Source organism: Oryctolagus cuniculus, chromosome 16, assembly GCF_964237555.1.
Source record: "Oryctolagus cuniculus chromosome 16, mOryCun1.1, whole genome shotgun sequence".
Taxonomy (NCBI): Eukaryota; Metazoa; Chordata; class Mammalia; order Lagomorpha; family Leporidae; genus Oryctolagus; species Oryctolagus cuniculus.
In genome coordinates this window covers 53148914-53167870 of record NC_091447.1, presented here as the reverse complement: position 1 = coordinate 53167870, position 18957 = coordinate 53148914, and the positions used below count along the sequence as shown (strand labels likewise).

General features: G+C 62.6%; 1 protein-coding gene and 1 long non-coding RNA gene across 10 annotated transcripts in view; one reads left to right on the top strand and one right to left on the bottom strand.

Annotated features, from left to right (window-relative positions):
* Positions 1-18957, top strand: part of TNS3 (tensin 3) — a 188445-nt gene that overhangs the window by 131404 nt on the left and 38084 nt on the right. For all 9 annotated transcript variants that reach the window (XM_070059452.1, XM_070059446.1, XM_070059450.1 and 6 more), the window contains 3 exons: positions 2130-2299; positions 3776-3890; positions 3981-4064. In XM_070059452.1, coding sequence (XP_069915553.1) covers positions 2130-2299; positions 3776-3890; positions 3981-4064 — 369 coding nt within the window. The remainder of the gene's footprint in view (positions 1-2129; positions 2300-3775; positions 3891-3980; positions 4065-18957) is intronic.
* Positions 12999-16265, bottom strand: LOC138845819 (uncharacterized). The gene is made up of 2 exons (XR_011382997.1): positions 15155-16265; positions 12999-13608 (listed from the first exon to the last, which is right to left on the bottom strand). It is a non-coding gene; the product is annotated as an uncharacterized lncRNA (long non-coding RNA).

Here is an 18957-nt window from a genome sequence, read left to right as displayed (position 1 = left end):
GGGTTGACCTCTGGACGTGTGGAGCTGACCAGAGCAGTGGCCACAGGGCTCCGGGTAGCTCAGGACCTGTGCTGTTGGTGTCTGAGTGTGGGTGGGTGAGTGCGGGCTGCTCCCGCCCTGGGTCTGGCGCCTTCAGCTAGGGGCTGTGCCTTGCCAAGGAGCCCCGGCCCCCGCTGTGTGTGTGTGTGCACATGTGAAGGTGCGTGTTGTGTGTGCCTGTGGGAGTGTGGGTGCTGTGTGTGCATGTGTGAGCACCCGTGAGCGTGTGTATGTGTGCACATGTGAAGGTGCATGTTGTGTGTGCCTGTGGGAGTGTGGGTGCTGTGTGTGTGTGTATTGTGTGAGCACCCGTGAGCGTGTGTGTGTGTGCACATGTGAAGGTGCATGTTGTGTGTGCCTGTGGGAGTGTGGGTGCTGTGTGTGTGTGTATTGTGTGAGCACCCGTGAGCGTGTGTGTGTGTGCACGTGTGAAGGTGCGTGTTGTGTGTGCCTGTGGGAGTGTGGGTGCTGTGTGTGCATGTGTGAACACCTGTGAGCGTGTGTGTGTGTGCACATGTGAAGGTGTGTGTTGTGTGTGCCTGTGGGAGTGTGGGTGCTGTGTGTGTGTGTATTGTGTGAGCACCCGTGAGCATGTTTGTGTGCACGTGTGAAGGTGTGTGTTGTGTGTGCCTGTGGGAGTGTGGGTGCTGTGTGTGCATGTGTGAGCACCCGTGAGCATGTGTGTGTGCACGTGTGAAGGTGCGTGTTGTGTGTGCCTGTGGGAGTGTGGGTGCTGTGTGTGCATGTGTGAACACCTGTGAGTGTGTGTGTGTGTGCACGTGTGAAGGTGTGTGTTGTGTGTGCCTGTGGGAGTGTGGGTGCTGTGTGTGTGTGTATTGTGTGAGCACCCGTGAGCATGTGTGTGTGCACGTGTGAAGGTGTGTGTTGTGTGTGCCTGTGGGAGTGTGGGTGCTGTGTGTGCATGTGTGAGCACCCGTGAGCATGTGTGTGTGCACGTGTGAAGGTGTGTGTTGTGTGTGCCTGTGGGAGTGTGGTGCTATGTGTGCATGTGTGTGTAGTGTGTGAGCACTGTGAGCGTATATGTGCACATGTGAAGGTGTGTGTTGTGTGTGCCTGTGGGAGTGTGGGTGCTGTGTGTGTGTGTGTTGTGTGAGCACCCGTGAGCGTGTGTGTGTGTGCACGTGTGAAGGTGTGTGTTGTGTGTGCCTGTGGGAGTGTGGGTGCTGTGTGTGTGTGTGTGTGTATTGTGCGAGCACCCGTGAGCGTGTGTGTGTGTGCACGTGTGAAGGTGCGTGTTGTGTGTGCCTGTGAGAGTGTGGGTGCTGTGTGTGTATGTGTGTATTGTGTGAGCACCCGTGAGCACATATTTGTGTGCACGTGTGAAGGTGTGTATTATGTGTGCGTGTGAGTGGGTACTGTGTGTGCGTGTGTGTGTGTTGTGTGTGCGTGTGTGTTGTGTGAGCACCCGTGAGCATGTGTATGTGTTGTGTGTGCATGCGTGTTGTGTGTGCCTGTGGGAGTGTGTGTGCGGTGTGTGTGTGTGAGCGTGCCTGTGGGTGGTGAGTGTGAGATGGTGTGGGAGAGTGAGGCAGGCAGCCCTGGACGGGTCACAGGGGACACTGGCCCGGCTACAGAGCAGGTCCTAGTTGCCCTGTGGCGGCCCCTCGGGTGCCCGGGCACCATGTTGCTGGATGCGCCTTGGCCTCCCTTCCGGCTGCGTCTCCGTAGCTGCCTTGGGACTCCCTAGGGACGGGTTGAAGCTAAGCCCAGTCCCAGCCCGGCCGCCGCCCCGCGGTGTGAGCAGCGTGGCTCTTGGCTGAGAGCAGGAGTCAGCACCTGGCGGCTGTGGCGGGCGGTCCCGGTCGCTGGTGCCTGGGTGAAGGGCCTGTTCTGCTGACCACGCCCCACCCCAGCTCCAGGGGCATGTCCCTGTGCTCGTCCACCCCACAGGCCTGCGCTGCCGGGAGCGTGCCAGCTCCTGGGAGCCCCAGGGCGGCCCTGGGTGCTTGTCTGTCTGCAGAGGCCCGCGTCTGCCCAGCCCGATGCTGATGGGTGCTCTGAGCTGGGTTTGAAGGACAGCTGTGTGCTCCACTGGGACCCGCACCCTGCAGCTCCGTCTCCCCTTGCAGGCTCCTCGGGTGACGAGCCCCCGGGCGGGAGACTGCGGAAGCGGAGCCTGGGCCAGTATGACAACGATGCCGGGGCACAGGTGCCCTTCTCCAGGTGTGGCCGGGGGAAACCAGCTGTGGACGCGGCCCCTGGCCTGGTGCCTTTCTCCTCTCCTGCAGACGTCAAAGAGGTGCGTCCTGCGGCCATCCATGTCTCGTTCCCACCTCCTCCTGTCCTGGGGTTTGGTGGACACTTGCTTCCTCTGTGATGGGCGGGTGCAGTGGGTGGGAGTCCAGGTGTGTGGTGGGCAGACAGCCTGGGTGCTGTGTGGGCAAGGCCACCTTGCACTGGCCGCCCATGCCTCTGCGTTCTGGGCTGTGGAGTGGGCACACGGGCGGGTTGTGAGGGTTAGAGGTTGCACAGCGATGATCCTGGCCTCAGGACTCCCTAGATGGACGGCACCCCCAACGCGAGCACACCCTTCCTCCCGGCCATCCCACGGCCCGAGGACAAGGCCCATCGACAGGTGTCTCCGACCTCTCGGGAGACTAGTTCCAGCTTCTAATCAGAATCAGAGACAGGTCATGGCATCCAAAATGTTTGATCTTTTAAATGGACTTTGCTTATCCTTCTGTTGGGAGACCGGGAACTTCAGGGTAGCTGGGAAAACAGAGGCGTCCGCAGTGCCGGCTCTACAGAGAGAAAGCGGCCGGCATTGCCTGTCCCCGGGCGCGCTGTGTCGTAATCCAGGCCGTGTCTCGTGAATCTCTGAACACCGCACACGCGTCCCTCCACAGCCGGGGGGCGGGGGAGCGGCCAGAACCCCCCAGGGTCCCAAGTTTGCAGCTGCTGCAGCCCCAGCGGTGAAGGGCGAGCGTGCGTGGAACCCGTGCACATTTCCCGTGTGCCTGGAGTCGCAGCTGCTGCCTCGGCGAGCGCGTGGCTGCCAGGCTGTGCCGCTGCAGCAGGGTCTTGACGGGACCACTACATGCACAGTGTGGGTGCAGCTGTCCTCTTCTCAATCTTTTCAGTTAATTAATTAATTAGAGAGGCGGTAAGAGTGGGCAGCGGAGGGGAGAGAGGTCAGTCTTCCATCTGCAGGTTCACTCCCCAGCTGAGCCAGACCAAAGCCAGGAGCCCAGAATCCCATTAGGGTCTCTCACGGGGGTGCAGGGCCCAAGCAGTTGGGCCGTCTTCTGCTGCTTTCCCAGGCCACAGCAGGGAGCTGGGTGGGGAGTGGAGCAGCCGGGCCTGACCCTGTGTTCTGATGTGGGATGCCGGCGTTGCAGGAGACAGCTTGACCCTCTGTGCCACGACTTTTCCCGGTGCTTCCTCCCCACGATTGGTTGCCTCTGTGGGCGCTGAGCCAGCGGGTGCGGAGGCTGGCCGCTGCCCGTGGTGCAGTTACTCCACCCTGCTTTCGCTTGAATGCGGGAATGCTGATTTCCAGGTGCTGCCGCAGACAACTCTGTCAGTGCTGTGTGGCTCTGCGTTGTAAGGACACAAGACACCCGCCCCCCCACCCCCCATGGCTCCCAGTCCCCGTGCCTGGGGGCGGGGAGGCTGCCTGCCGAGGGCTCCCGCCGTAGCCAGCCTGGGGGCCGCCGCTGGGTGTGGCCTCCCCGACTCCCGCTCTCACCTGTCCTCCTCTCCCTGTCCATTCCAGACAGTGGTCACTGCATACCCGCCAGACCTGGACGTGTGCGACGGCCGGGCGCCGAGTGGTAAGGAGCCTGTGTGTGCGACCCCGGTGTTCCCCGTGTCTCCAGAAACCGCGTACGGTAAGAAAGGTGGGGCGGGCTGTGTGCCGCGGCCACCTGTGCCTCGGCCACGGCAGGGAGCCTGACGCCGCTGGCTGTGCACTCTTCCAGGGAAGACGCCCCTGCGCTGTTCCCCGTTCAGCCCGCCCGAGGCCCTGCGGAGCAGCCCGGCCACGCCGCACCCAGGAGGGCACGGTAAGGACCCCTGTGCCGGCCACAGCTGCACCGGGACACTGTCCTCTCGTGCCTCAGAAGCCACGGTGAGACAGTCTGGCTGCGGACGGTGTTGGGGGGGACAGTGACTGGCGCTGGGTGGCTCTCCGGTGTCCCTGTGCAGCCTCCCGTGTACCGTGTGGATGCGTGTTTATGAGAGCAGCAGTGGCCTCCTACTGCAGCTCAGCACGGTGCTTCTGACCTCCCGTCTATGCAGTGTGAAGAAGCAGCCGGAACACCCCACTCTGTCCTGAGCACGTGGTGCCTGCAGAGAGCCAGTTCTCTGTGTGCTGGACAGCCTGGGACCCGGCCATGTTCCCTCTGCGCTGCGGGCTTGGCCTTGTCTCTCCGGGGAGCACTGGTGCACCTCGCACACTCTGCATCCCGGCTGTCGGCCGTCTGCCCGGCAGCCTGGGGAGGGGTGCAGCGTGCGGCGAGTCCCGCGGCAGTTCTGCGTGGACGTTGTCTGCTTCCTGGAGAGCTCTGGAGAGGCCAGGCTTGGGCAAGTGCAGAGAGGATGTCTCCGAAAATCGCAGTTAATTTTTGATTGCTTATTCTTCAAATCATTTACTTATTTTAAAAATGTTATTTGAAAGTCAGAGAGAGAGGAGAGAGAGAGGGAGGGAGAGAGTGAGCGAGCGAGCAAGCGCTTCTCTCCAGCAGTTCTCTCCCCAGAGGGCTGCAGCAGCCAGGGCGAGGCAGGGTTGAGCCAGGACCTTGGAACTCCACGCAGGCCTGTGCGTGGGGGGCAGGGACCCCGCTTCTTGAGCCGTCCCCTGCTGCCGCCCAGGGTGTGCGTTAGCAGGAAGCTGGATCAGAAGTGGGGCCGGGGCTTGAACTCAGGCCCTCCGGAGCTGGTAACGGTTGCTCAGCACGCCTCCTGGGACTGAGATCTCGTACATGGTGTGCACAGCCTGCCCCGCGTGCGGGCAGGTGCGGTGAGGACGCTGGCTCTGTCTCCCTCCCTGCCCGGGGCATGGCAGGTCTTCCCCTGAGCCATCAGGGCCCACAGATCCGCTAAACACAGCGTTTCCAGCACCAGTGGCCGAGCTCAGTAAGGAAAACCACGTACGTGCTCCCACCCTCTGATCGGGCTTTGCTGCGTGAGCTTTGTGTGAGGTGGGTACCTGCTCTGGTACACACACATGTGTAGCCACGCGTGTGTCCTTGCCTCCGTGTGATTCAGGTGCAGCCGACGTCCCTTCGGCCCACACGGCCCAGCCCTCAGCTGAGCGGCCCACGCGCGGCTCCTAGCCTGAGTGTGCTCGGTGGGTTTGGACGAGAACCAGCCCTCTGGCCTGGAATCCCATCTCCTGCGACGCAAAAACCCAGGTTCACGGGAAACACGCAGGTGACATGCAGGGAGGAGGCTCGCAAGTGCCACGCGGAGCTGCCGTGACGCAGGCCTCACCGGTCACGTGCTGAGCCTCTTGTGACCTGAGAAGCCGAGGGGCAGGCGTGTCTGATGGCTGTGGTCATGGCCTGTGTGCTGAGCGCGGCTCCGACGCCAGCACGTCACAGGCTGCGGGCAGCAAACGCACCCTCAGGACTGCCCACGTGCACCGTGCATGTGTCCACACATGCAGAAGGTCATTGTGCAGCCCAGTTTCTGCTTCAGCGGGCAGCGCAGTGCAGAGCAGCTCCTCGTCCGTGCACCAGGAGCGCGGGGCGGTGGTCCTCGGCCCCTGACCAGAGACCCCGCCCGCTCTGTACAGGATGACTTGGTCCCTGGGCTGCACAGGGTGGCTCTGTGGGCCTTCCTATCTGCCCATTTTACAGATGGGGTAGCTGACATGGAAAAGTGAGTTCCCTCAGCCGCACAGCAGGGGGAAGGCCAGACCTCAGCGCAGGCAGCCTGGCTCCCCAGCCCCTGATGGGTTATTCTGGCTTGCCTTCTGGCCAGCATGGGTGGGACGGAATGCCATGGCTGATGGAACACGCGGAGTGTGTTTGCCGGGGACCTTACGAACCTCCCAGCTTTGTCTGCAAACCTAGACGGCCGGTGTTTGCCGTGTGGTCGTGAACTGTTGTCCGGGAGGCAACCATAGCAATGCCTCTTGTGTGTCACAGCCAGACACGTTGTTGTGTGTGAACAAGATTATTCGCTTTAAAGACGCTGGCAAGAGGCCTCGCGTCCTGGAGAGTGGATTAGACAGAGGGTGGGTTTTTCCTTATTCCTCCTGCTAAGTACAGATGAAACCCTGGACAGCATCTATGGAACAAGTCTCAGAAAACTCTGAGGGAGAGGAGAAGGCCAGCCAGCCCGAGGTCTCAGGGCAGGGCCTGGGGATGTCCACGTCCGGGGCCGTGACACTGCTGGACACGAATTGAAGCCATTCAGAGGATGCTCTCCAACAGTAATGGACTCCGACTGGAAATCGGTCCAGAGAGGCAACAGGCAAACCTTCAATCGCTTGGAAACCAAACACCCCCTTTATGAGTAGCCTGTGGGCCAGGAACGTCCTGCACTGAGTGAGAGTGAGCGGGAGACCGGCTAAGGCCCGAGCGGCGGGCACAGCAGGCAGTGCACACGGTGGACAGCGGTCTGCGGGAATAGTGTGCGCTCTTGCCTCTAGTGGGGAAAGGGGAGGAAACGAACCCCGAGGGTCACAGAGGAGGGCGGCGTGAAAATAAAAGTGGCGTCGGTGAAGGCAAAGCTGAAACCGTGGAGAAAGTACATGGAAGATCCGGTGCTCTGAGATCGACAGCGCTGGCGAATCTGGACGCGGACAGGAGACGGATGAGAGGCACGCAGGAGCCAGCGTCCCACGCTCCGCACATGGCCAGGGCGTCCGCTGCGGCTCCACCCCGATCTCTAGAACCCGAGTGAGACAGACCAGTTCAGCATGAAGCAGGGCTGACAACCCTCTCAGTGGGAAACAGGCACTTCCAATGCCGCTATCACGGAAGTTAAATTAGTTATCAGCAAACTCCCGGCCGGCGCCGCGGCTCCCTAGGCTAATCCTCCGCCTGCGGTGCAGGGACACCGGGTTCTAGTCCCGCTCGGGGCACCAGATTCTGTCCCGGTTGCCCCTCTTCCAGGCCAGCTCTCTGCTGTGGCCAGGGAGTGCAGTGGAGGATGGCCCAAGTGCTTGGGCCCTGCACCCCATGGGAGACCAGGAGAACCACCTGGCTCCTGCCATCGGATCAGCGCGGTGCACCAGCCGCGGCGGCCATTGGAGGGTGAACCAACGGCAAAGGAAGACCTTTCTCTCTGTCTCTCTCTCTCACTGTCCACTCTGCCTGTCAAAAAAAAAAAAAAAAATTTTAGCAAACTCCCCCGAAAAGAGACATCTCCAGGTCTCACTGGCGCGTCCTGACAACACTTCTAGAACTGCTTCCACGGGGTCCCTTCTGGAACAGAAGCAGAGGGCCGTGTCCCAGGTCGTCTCAGAAAGCCGCCGTTACCCTGATTCCAAACCCTGACAACAGCGGAAACAGCAGCAGAGTGAGCTCCCTCGTGATGTAGGCACAGAGCTCCGTCAGCAATGCAGACACATAGACTGGAGCCGTTGTACAAGGAACCAACCCGTCCCACAGCGGGGTTTGTTCCAGGGATGAAGGCTAGGAGCCGGAAGAGCCGCCGTGCGGCCCCACAGTGCAGGGTACAGAAGGTAAATCACGTGTTCTTATCCAGCAACGCAGAAAGCAAGAAGGACCCACAACACCCCCGGCCGTTCACGACCGAGAGCTTCCAGCAGCGTGGGCCTGGGGGAATCCCCTCGGCCTCCAACAGAGACCTGAGAATGCCGGAAGTGAAGCCCGACCCCGGGCTGCAGGTTCCGCAGGGCACGCACGAGGCACGGACGTCAGGACTGGGAAGGAAGACTGCAACTTTGCCTTTTGTGCCGATGACCTGAAGACGTGATGACGCAGAGAATCCCAAGGAATCTATGCGAGAGAACCCTGGAACGGATACCTGAATTCAGCACGTTTGTGGGATATGAGGTCAGCTCACACGGGTCTGCGGTTTGTACATCCAAGAGACAAACACGTAGACACTGGAACGTAAGGTACGAAGCCAGTCATAATGGCCAAAGCGAAACCCCGAGGGACTTAGGGGGGAGCCTCACAAAGCTTGTCCGGGTCTTGTGTGCTGCCGACCGCACGGCACCGACCGCACGGCACCGACGAGACAGCAGAGGCCGCCTGCCCATGCGGTGGAGACGGCAGCCTGGGTAGGAGCCCAGTTCTGTAGCTGCCGACGGAACCCAGCAAGGCTGCGTGCGGAGTCAGACGGGACGCTGCCCTGGCTTACGTGGGAAAGCGGACGAGCTGAAGTGGCCAGACGGCCTGGGAAAGACCCAGGTGGGAGGAGCGAGTTCCCCTGGTTCCCACCCTCGGGAGGGGCTCCCGGCAAGCTCATGGATCATGTGAAATGCTTGGATTTCAGAATTCTTTGCACCAGAATAAACTCACGTTTTAAAAAAAATTTAATTTGAGGCAGAGGGCAGGGAGACAGTGAGAGACAGGGAGAGAACCCTCATCAGGTGATTCACTCCCCAAGTGCCCACAATGGCTGCAGCTGAGTTAGGAGCCACAGGCGGAGCCCAGAACTCACTCCCTGGTGGGAGGGAGGCAGGGACCCAGCCGCTCGAGTTGTCACCTGCGGCCTCCGAGGCTGTGTGTTGGCGGGCAGGCTGGAGTCAGGAGCTGGACCAGGCCGTAACCCGGCACCCAACCCACACAAGGCTGGCCTTTGCTTCTACTTGCCACTGTTTGCAGTTGCCCGTATTACACGGCTCCAGCGATCGGGCGTGGGGCCTTGGTGGAAGGAGGCCCGCGATCAGTGGAACACGGGCGAGAACCCAGAGTAGAGCCACACAGAATCCCCCGACGGTGCTGGGCGCCTGCAGGCGCGAGGACGAACCTCAGCCATGGTCCCCCTCGGCCTCTGAAAGCTCCCTGAAAATGGATCGTGGATGTGGATGAGAAGTAGACAGCTTTTAGGAGAAACTCCTCGGGATCCAGGGCTAGGCAGAGAGTTCTTAGAATCAGAAGTGCAAGGTGTGAAATCGATCCATACGACGTCATCAAAGTTAAAATCGTGTGCTGCGGGCAGTACCTGTGAAGAGGATGGGGACGGAGCAGGGGAAGACGTGCGCAAGCCACATGTCTGGAAAAGCGTCACGTGGACATTTCCGGAACTCAACACAGCCCTGAAGAAGCCAGCAGTCCCCTTGGGAGCTGTGCTGCGGGCACGGAGGAGCCTCGGGAGCGGAGGGGGCACAGGTGGCGAAAGGCCAGGGACCGGCGCTCAGCACCCTGGGCCGGCAGGGCAGTGCAAGGCGGAGCCGCCGGAGCCGTCCCTGCACACCCACGGTGGCCGGGACGAGACAGGAGCCGCACCCCGTGCTGGTGGGTCCCTCACGCAGCTGGTGGCAAGGTGAAATGCTGCAGCGGCTTTAACCAAGAAAGCAAACCGGGCGTGCGTTCCCGTGTGACTCGGTGACTTCACCCCCGAGAGCCGGACTTCTGTTGGCACAGAAACCTGCACGCAAGTGTTGCTGGCAGCCTTAGTTTCAAGGGCTGCACACTGGGCCGGGTGTGGTCCTGGTGCCGGGCAGTACCGCAAGGGGGCATGAGCAACAGACAAGCGAGCGGTCACCCCCCGAGGTGTACACGGTGTGATCCCCTGGCAGTTGTGGGTGGGGGATGGAGCAGCGGTCCTGGCTGGTGGGAGGGGGGTGGTGGGAGGGGGGGCGCCCTGGCAGTGCAGGTGCATTCTGTGTCGGGTCTGGTGTGGTTTTCCGGGTGCCACGACTGGAGGAACCGGAGGAGCCGTACGGTGCCTCTGGTTCCTCCGAACGGGTTCTTAGAGCTGACGTGGGTCCAGGTAATCTCAGGATGGGGAGCGTAACGGGTGCCATTGCTGGGGGCATGGTTGAAACTGACGGGAGTTGAGGCTGGTGAGGGCTGCAGGGAGGGTCCCGTGCCTTCTGCCCCCTGTTGCGTTTCCGTGGGCTTCTCTCAACTTAAAAGGGAACACATAAAGGAGAGGAGTCCTTGCCGTCGGGTCTGCCTCGCTGCCGTCTGCACCTGTGCGCTCTGCGAGGCCAGTGGGAGCTGGAAGCCACCAGCCTGCCTTCTGGAAGGGCAGAGGCCCAGGGAGCACCGGCGCTGGGCGAGGGGGTCGGGGAGTGTGGAGGATGAGCAGCGCTTAAGTGGGCATTGATGAAGCAGGTGCAGGGTGTTGGGCTTGGAGAAACGGCAGGTGCCGAGGCCTGCGGCAGGTGCTCTGAGGGCACAGTGCTGGCCAGCGGTCTGCAGAGGGGCTGGGAGCTGGGCCTGACGCAGGACAGGGCCAGGGTGTTGGCGGCAGGCCCTGGGAGGTGGAAGGTGGTGGTGTGGCCTCTGTCTTTGGTGAAGGTGGTGGTGTGGCCTCTGTCTTTGGTGACAGCTCAGACCAGTGTTGTCCCAGTCACTGCTGCTGGACAGATGGCTCCGCTTAGGGTTTCTCAACTTCACGGTGATGTGAAAGAAAGCCTGGTGCGCTCGGGGAAGCTGAACTTTGACCTTTGAAAGTTGACCTTTGCCCGTGGGATCCTCCCACGATGATGCTGGGCAGTGACAGAAGGCCTGGGAGCTCGGGGGCACGCGGCTGACGTGCTGCTTGGGGCAGGCTAAGGGTGTTGGGTGGGTTTCCGACATAGGATATCTTCAGCGTGGGATGAGGTGGTTGGACATAGCCCCACCCTCGGTGGGGAGGGTCTGTAAGCGGAGCCACGGTGGGAACAACCGTGTGGGTTCCAAGCAGGTGGGTGGAAGGCCAGGCCTTTGTGCCAGTGTCCAGTGGCCTGTGTGGCACGGATCTGGGCTCTTTCCGATCCTGCTCCTGTGGTTGCTGTCATCTGCGTTGAGGTTGGACATCCTACTCCTTGTTGTGTGTGGGTAGCATGCCTCCATCCACAGGAAACCCTCTTGTGCCTAGCCGCTGCGAGCTCTGGCGTGTCCCTCACCTCGCTCGGCAGCATGGGTGTAGAAGGGAAACAGCCGGGGGGGGGGGCTGTCGTTCCGTGCTGCTGCTGCTCTAAGACAGATGCAGAGGTCAGCGCCCAGTGGAGCGGAGACAGCTGGGCTATACCCAGGGCTGTGTGAGAGGGTCCGCTGGGTGGACAGTTACCAGGGGACTTCTTGCCCAGCTGGCCAAACCGGATTCCAGCTCTGGGCAGGGCAAGGACTTAGCCAAGAGGCCAGGAGAGGAGTTTGTGGCAACTAAGCAAGATTCTCGCCAGGACCGAGCTCACCGAGGACAGCTGTGTTCAGCCAGGGTCGGATGTGGCAGGGGGCTTCAAGGGGGCTGGCCAGACGTGGTCAGGGAGTCCTTGTCCCAGGACAGGGGACGGGCCCGGTGTGCGGTGTGCCCCGGGGACACTGAGTGCAGCCTTCGCCTCCGCCCAGGCTTTGTGTGTTCCTGTGTCTGTCTCGGGCCCTCTGGGTGCTGAATTTAGCCACAGACCCTGGAGCGTGCCCCTGCCACCGCTTCCTGCACCCGCCCTCCCCACAAGTAAGCAATGCGCCGTAAACAGCCCAACAGTCAACAAGAGGCAAACCGGGTCCCTGGACTTATTAATAGCTGGGTGAGTTACGGGCGCCTTTCCCGAGCCTGTGAGGGGGCGATGCCGAGGCCCGGGCCTGTCGAAGCCTGCTGCGGCACTGAGCGGCCGAGCGCACGCTGCCAGCCCGGGGTCCGCAGAGCCCGCGGCGTTCACACCGCGCCGTTGGGCAGGGGCCACGAAGCCGCCCCCGCTGCAGCCCGCGGCTTCTCTGTCGCCCACAACAGTAGGCGCTCACCCCCCAGCCTCCTCCCCTTTCTCTCTGCTTATCAGCTCACTAGGAACAGAGCCTGGAGTCACTAAACAGATCCTTCTGCCCTTTGACGTCTAAATATTTGGCACGCTTTCCAGCATCCGGCATCTGGTCACAAGTCCTATTGCAACAGCGAGTTGCTCTCAAACTCGGCTGCAGGGGGCCTGGAAGCACGCGTGGTGCGGTGGCCCGGCCGCCACTGCTGACGGCCGTCCATCTCTCCATCTGGTCAGACGCCCCCGGCGCTGACTCCTCCTAACAGGTGACCCCAGGCAGGGCCCCGCCCCTCTGCGCCTTCCTGGCATCCTCTCCGTGACGGATGTGTGATTCCCTGCAGCCCTAGGGCTTGCGAGGATTGAAGGAGAACGGGTTCCTGGGATCCCGGCCTGGGCCACCGGGACATTCAGCGAGCCGTGTTCATGAAACCAGAATGCGAGCCGCAGCACCGCGGGGGGAAGCCGGTGGTGGATGCGACTCCAGTCAGGAGCCTGGAGCGGCTCCGGCCATCTGAGTGGTGCAGACTGGGTAACTTGTACTGAGCAGAATTGGACCTGGCCCCTGGTTCTGGAGGCTGGGGAGTCAGACTGAGGGGCTGCGTCACGTGGGAACCTCTTGCCATATCTTCTGTGGTGGAGGCATCACGTGGGCAAGTGGGACAGAGGGTCAGACAGAGAGGGACAGAGGGACAGACAGGGACAGAGGGACAGACAGAGAGGGACAGAGGGTCAGACAGAGAGGGACAGAGGGACAGACAGGGACAGAGGGACAGACAGAGAGGGACAGACAGAGGGACAGACAGAGGGACAGAGGCCGAGCCCCCGTATAACAACCCCCTCCCACGGCGACAGCACTGCCTACTTCTGATGCGCGGCAGAATGGATTTCCCACGCGTGGGCTTCGGGGCCGCGTTCAGACCTCAGTGGAGCGTGGGGTGGGGGAGGGAGTCACTCCACGCGCATGTGGTCTGGCTCTGGTGGGTCTGAACCAGGAGGGCTGTGCCCCGTGCCTTACCCACTCCAGGAATGTGGTGGACAGACATTTACTTGTGTAACTGATGCTTAAATAGGAACTCAAACACTGTTGAGTGCTGCCAAGAGGCTGTTGTAATTCAGTTAATTAGTTATATTTATTTATTTGAAAGGCAGACAAATAGAGATGGAGATCTCTGGCCACTATTCACTCCCCAAATACCCACAACAGCTGGGCCTGAGCCAGGCCAAAGCCAGGAGCCTGGACTCCAGTCTGAGTCTTTCACATGGGTGGCAGGAACCCAAGTATGGGAGCCATTAGCTGTCGCCTTCAGGGTGTGCATTAGCAGGAGGCTGGGATTGGGAGCAGGGAGAGGACTCGAACCCAGGACCGTGACACAGGATGCTGGAGTTCCGAGCTTTGACCACTGCCCAGCGCCCGCCCTGGGAGTCGCAATCAACTAGACGCTGTGACAGTGCGAGGATCAGGGACAGGGACGGGCCTGGCCGGGGTGGACCAGCCGCAGGCACCATGAGGACAGCAGGGCCGTCCCACCCACCCAGGCCCCTCGTGCAGGGGCCTGGAATGCAGCCCTCGGGGTGGCCCGTGTGTGAGTCAGCTTCACTGACTTTGGGAAGGTTGGTGAGAAGCGGGAGTGAAAGCTGAGTGTGGTGCTGGTGCCCTCGGGTTTGAAATCCTCGCATAGCTTCTCCATGATGCGCGTTTTCCTGGTACCTGAGGCGGCTGACTGCAGAGAACCGAAGAGGTCATCAGCTACGGCGTGGGAGGTTCCAGGGCACGGCGCCTGCACCAGCGCTGGCGAGGACCTGGCAGGAGAGGGGAGCAGCTGGGGCTCAGGGCTCAGGGGCGAGACAGGCAGGGGGGTGCTGGCCCCCCGCCCCCGCATGCCCCTGGTCACCCCAGGACCTCCCTCCGCGCCCCACCTCCCAAGGGTCCCTCGGCCTCCCTGTTTTGCCACCTTGGCTGGGGCCCAGCTCCCAACACCGGAGCCCTGGGCGGGGGGCGGGGGAGGTTGGCCATGTGTGGCCGCTTCGCAGATGTGGCCGCGTGGCCCTCAGACGTGAGCCTCAGAGGGGCCGCCGGGCCGCCGAACCCCAACCTGCTTGGGAGGAGAGAAGGAAGTACGAGGGAGGTCTGAGCCGGAGACAGCCCCGGGGATACTCTTAAATAGACCAGAAAACAAAACCCACAGCCTCACTGGAAACCTCCCGTTCCTGATGCCCCCGGCTTGCAGACGGTGTTTGTGGCTGAGCTGAGCGCAGTGAGAGGAGGCGCGCCCAGGGCGGTCTAGAACATTCCGTGACCTTGAGCACCCACAAGTGGTGTGAGGTGGGGGAGCTTGACTCCCGTGACAATGGGGGGCAGTTCCTGTGTGTCGCTCAGGAGGACGTCTCTTGTGTTTGCGACTTGCGGTGCCTGCCCAGCGTTCTGGAGAGCAGGGTGGGCCTCGGGGGGCCTGCTCCCGGGCACAGGGTCTCCTCACTGTGCCCCCGCCCAGGCACAGGGTCTCTTCACTATAGCCCCCGCCCAGGCACAGGGTCTCCTCACTGTGCCCCCGCCCAGGCACAGGGTCTCCTCACTGTGCCCCACCCCGGGCACAGGGTCTCCTCACTGTAGCCCCCGCCCAGGCACAGGGTCTCCTCACTGTGCCCCACCCCCCACCTGGGCACAGGGTCTTTTCACTGTGCCCCCGCCCAGGCACAGGGTCTCCTCGCTGCCCCCGCCCCCAGGCACAGGGTCTCCTCACTGCCCCCCCCCCCAGCCCAGGCACAGGGTCTCCTCACTGTGCCCCCGCCCAGGCACAGGGTCTCCTCACTGCCCTTCCTCCCCCCAGGCACAGGGTCTCCTCGCTGCCCCCCCCCCCAGCCCAGGCACAGGGTCTCCTCACTGTAGCCCCCGCCCAGGCACAGGGTCTCCTCACTGTGCCCCCCCCCGCCCGGGCACAGGGTCTCCTCACTGTAGCCCCCGCCCAGGCACAGGGTCTCCTCACTGTGCCCCCCCCCCCGGCCCAGGCACAGGGTCTCCTCACTGCCAACCCCCCGGCACAGGATCTCCTCGCTGCCCCCCCCCCCCCCCCCGGCACAGGGTCTCCTCGCCGTGGCCCTGCATCCGAGGCTTTGTGCAGACCCAGGGAGGCACTGTGTCCCGGCTGCCTGCTCCGGAGGCTGGTGGGGGAGGAGAGCAGCCAGCTCTGGGGCAGCGAGGGGCTTGCTGGGGGCTTGGGTGTCACAGGGCAGACGTGGAGGGAAGGTGAAAGGGGCCTCCAGGAGTACCTGACTGAGACGTGGGACAAAGCCACGAGAGTCTTCAGGCGGTGAGTGAGATTGCCCTCTGCAAGCTGACGAGTCAGAAAATCCTGCTGTCTTCTTCCCTGCACCCGAACCCTCTTTCTCTGTCCTCAGCGACCTTGAGTGGGACTGTTGGCAGCATGGTCAGCGTATGTCCCGCGTGTGAACCTGCGGCGTGTGCGGGGGCCCGGATGACCGTGCAGTGCTCTGACCCTGGAGAGCACCCGTGCCTGTGTTTGCCCTCAGGGGCACCTGCCTGTGTCCAGGCAGGTGGGGCCGGGCAGACCTGCACACGTCCTTGCGTTCCGTGCATGCAAAAGAACCCCCAGTGGCAAACGGCCATGGATCAGTGAATGCCACAGCCTCCCCTGGCCCCACACCACACAGAGGGAACCTTGGCTGGTGCCAAACGTACTTAAGAGTGAACATCGGGGCAGGTGCCTGGGGTGGGGCGGGTGGCGCGGGCTTGTGGATACGAGGAGCCGTTGGCGTGAGACCGTGAGTTCCCTTGCATGGAATGAAGTTGAGAAACTCGGGGCCGGCGTGCTGGGCACACGCCCCGTCCAGAGTCCGCAGGCCTGGTAGGCTCCTCGCCAGAGTGCAGGAATTCTGAGCGCGCCAGATGCGTGCTCTTGCTTGCTGGCTGTTGGCTTCGAGGCTGTGGTATTTCTCCATTGTCTCCTTCCATCCCCACCGCCCCCTGGACAGCCTATGACCCTCAGTGAGCAGAAGCGACTCTGATGAGCACGGGAGTTTTGCCATTGCCACTGTGTTCAGCACCCTGGGTGGGGTGGCGGAGGGCGAGTGGGCTCAGGCCCCGCCTGCCGGTCCCGCCTGTAGCTCTGTGGTCTTGCAGAAAGAAGCATCTTTGAAACGTACACGGAATAAGAGTGTGGACTCCATGTGGTGTCGCACAGTCTCGTAGTGTTGGGTCTGAGGTGATCCTGTAGCAAAAACGTGTCTTCAGGTTTAGGTTTTTAATTCAAGATGTGTCGTCTCGTCGAAGCATTAACTGGGTCGGCCCTGGGTCTGGCGCAGAGCTCAGTCCACAGCGACCTGGGGCAGGTGTGGCATCCGAGCCCATAGCAGCCCTGGACACAGCTCAGGCCGGAGCTTGTCTGCTCCTCGAAGCTCTGAGCAGGTAGCGTACCTCCGGGGGGGTGGGGGGGTGGGAGAGAGTGGGCGGGGTGGCAAGGGGCAGAGCGTGACACCTGTCAGGGTGCCTCTCTCTGGAAGCTCTCTCCTCCTGCTGCTGGCCTCACTCACGTCCCCTGGGGCCCTGTCCCCTGCATCAGGGACAGAAGCTCCCAGGAATGTGCCCTTGGGCCAGCGCTCCCAGGCACACCTGAGGATGCCGGAGCCTGAGTGGCCAGTAGGGCCGGCTGGGCTGGGTTCCTGAGAAGCCTGTAGCCATCAGTATGCATCTGGCCTCGCCCCACTCGTTCTGGCTGGGTCCTGCCTGTCAGAGCCTTTGGGGGTGTTAGCAAGAGTCATTGATGCCCTCCCACCCCAGGTGAGGCTGGCTTCTCCCCGAGGCGAGCGCTGGCCGCGCCCTCCTGGCTAGGTGCAGGAGCCGCCTGCCTCTGATGCAGCGTGTGAAGCTGTCCCTCAGTGTCCGTGGCTGCTCAGGCCCCCTAGGCCCTCCGGGGACTGGAGGGAGCCAGTTGGTGTGAAGCGTGGGTCAGCCACCATCGCGCCGTGGTGCCGAGGACATCATGGCAGGGACACCCTGTCTCCCCAAGCATCTCCTGCCCTTGGTGGTTGAGACGCAGAGCCCGGCACAGGAGGGGGTCGCACAGGTGTGCACTTGCTCTGTGCCTGGAGCCGGGCGTCCGTGTGCTCTCACACACGTGTGTGGAGAAAGAAAACGAGTGAACTTACGGAAAACTGCCGTCAGGTAACCACCGGTCTCCTCCTTTAGAAACAGGAAGGGCCTGTGGGTCTCGTGGGGGCCGCCCTGGGCGGCTCCCCTGGCAGGGGTCCGTGGGACCAGCTTGGGGCTTGCTGTTTCCTGGGGAGCCTGAAGCCCAAGTCCAGTCCAGGGCTTGGCACTGGCGTTGGTTCTCACTCTGCTCTGCAGAAGTGTGAGTGGCCGTCCCGCGTGGGGCCTCCCCTGGGTGCTGGCGGGCAGGTGACTCTCAGAGGCCGAGAAAGCTGCCGGAGCAGCTCCGGGGACCACACTGTGCTGTGCCTGGTCCCCAGGGGCCATCCTAAGACCCCTCCTCACCCAGCTTCGCTGGGACAGAGCCCGTTGCTGAAGGCAGGACTTGCAAGTGGTCCCGAGGCTTCCTCCCACGCCGTGGCCAGCACATGTGTCGATGCACACACGAAGCATCCGGCTTCCTGTCCTGCGTGCCGTAGCAAGCCCTGGGAAGTACCCAGCGCATGCCCGCTGTGTGGGATGTGCTCACGGCTGGGGGTGCTAGAGGGGATGGAGCACGGGCCCCAAAGACCCGCAAGGCTACAGGCAGCAGGGTGGGCTGGCTGGAAGCGCTGGGTGAGACAGGCCAGACCCTGGTTAGGGAGGGAGCCCTTCCTGTGTTGTGCTCCATCCCTCACAGCCCCGGATGTCCGCGTCTTCCCGCATCTTCCTGCAGAAGCTTCCGCCCCACTCCCTGCTCCCCTCCCCCTTCCTGTCTTCCCTCCCAGGCAAGCTCCACGTGTTGTCAGTGCCCCACATAGTCAGTGCCCCACAGTTGAGCAGCTGGCCCTGCTTCCGGGGTCCCTGCTGCAGCCAAGCTGCCCGGTGCCTGGGGATGGGGCTGGCATCCGGCCCCAGCTCCCTGATGTCAGCACACCTGCCCCTCTCATCTCATAGCGGGGTTGACGCCCGGGCTCCTTGTGAGCTTTGGGTCCGGGCCCAGCAGCACCCAGCACAGATGAGGTTCTGGACTGAAGTCTGTTTGCCAGTGAGTGAGCGTAAGGGGAGAGGTGGTCTTTCTATGTCTTTGTACTCCAGGGACTCCAGCAGCTGCCTTGCCGAGGGCCTGGGAGATGTGGGAGGACAGAGGGATGGGCGACCTGCACAGGTGCCCACGCTCCTGAGGCCAGGGCGGTCCTGCCCGGCTGTGGGGCTGTCGTCTCCAGGGCATCTGACCGGTGTCCGGCTGCAGGGTGGCGGTGGGTTGGTGGTGGTCTCGGCTAGTGCAGAGCCAGCATGGGGGTCTCCCTGTCCTGTTCTCTCCCCAGGAGACAGATCCTGGTGGGGGTAGAGGGGGCTTGGCCGAGTTTCAGGGAAGGAAATGTAGAATTTGTCCTCACCAGTAGGTAGCTGTGCCGGGGGCACGACCTTGGTGTCACTGTGGTCCCTGGGGCTGCGCGAGCAGAGAACAGAGGCGGGAGGAAGGGTCTTGGGGTGTGTGCCTCTCCCTGCGCCCCACAAAGCCCATGGCATGGCAGAGGGAACGGGACCCAGCCCCGGAGCACCGTCCCCACTGGCTGCCCCCACCGCTCTTCTCAGTGCAGGGCCCCGGGAAAGGCCGTCCATCTGCCTCCGGGAGCCTGTCCACCTGTGGCCTGGCACACACCTGAGCAACCTGAGGAAGTGCCGCTCTGACCGTGGGAGGAGGCTCCCGGGGGTCTCCCGGGCCTTAGCCGGCGGGGCCGGGTGGGCTGCAGTGCTCTGGAAGCCGCGTCTGCAGTGTCCTCGGGAGGAGCCGCCATGGGGACACCAGGGACCGAGTCCTCTTCCAGGCAGTGCTGGAGTCTGAAGGGTGGGTGACTCCAGACCCACACGTCCCTTGTGTGCCGCCCCTCGAGGGGTGCCTGAATCAGACCTCCCGTCGCTG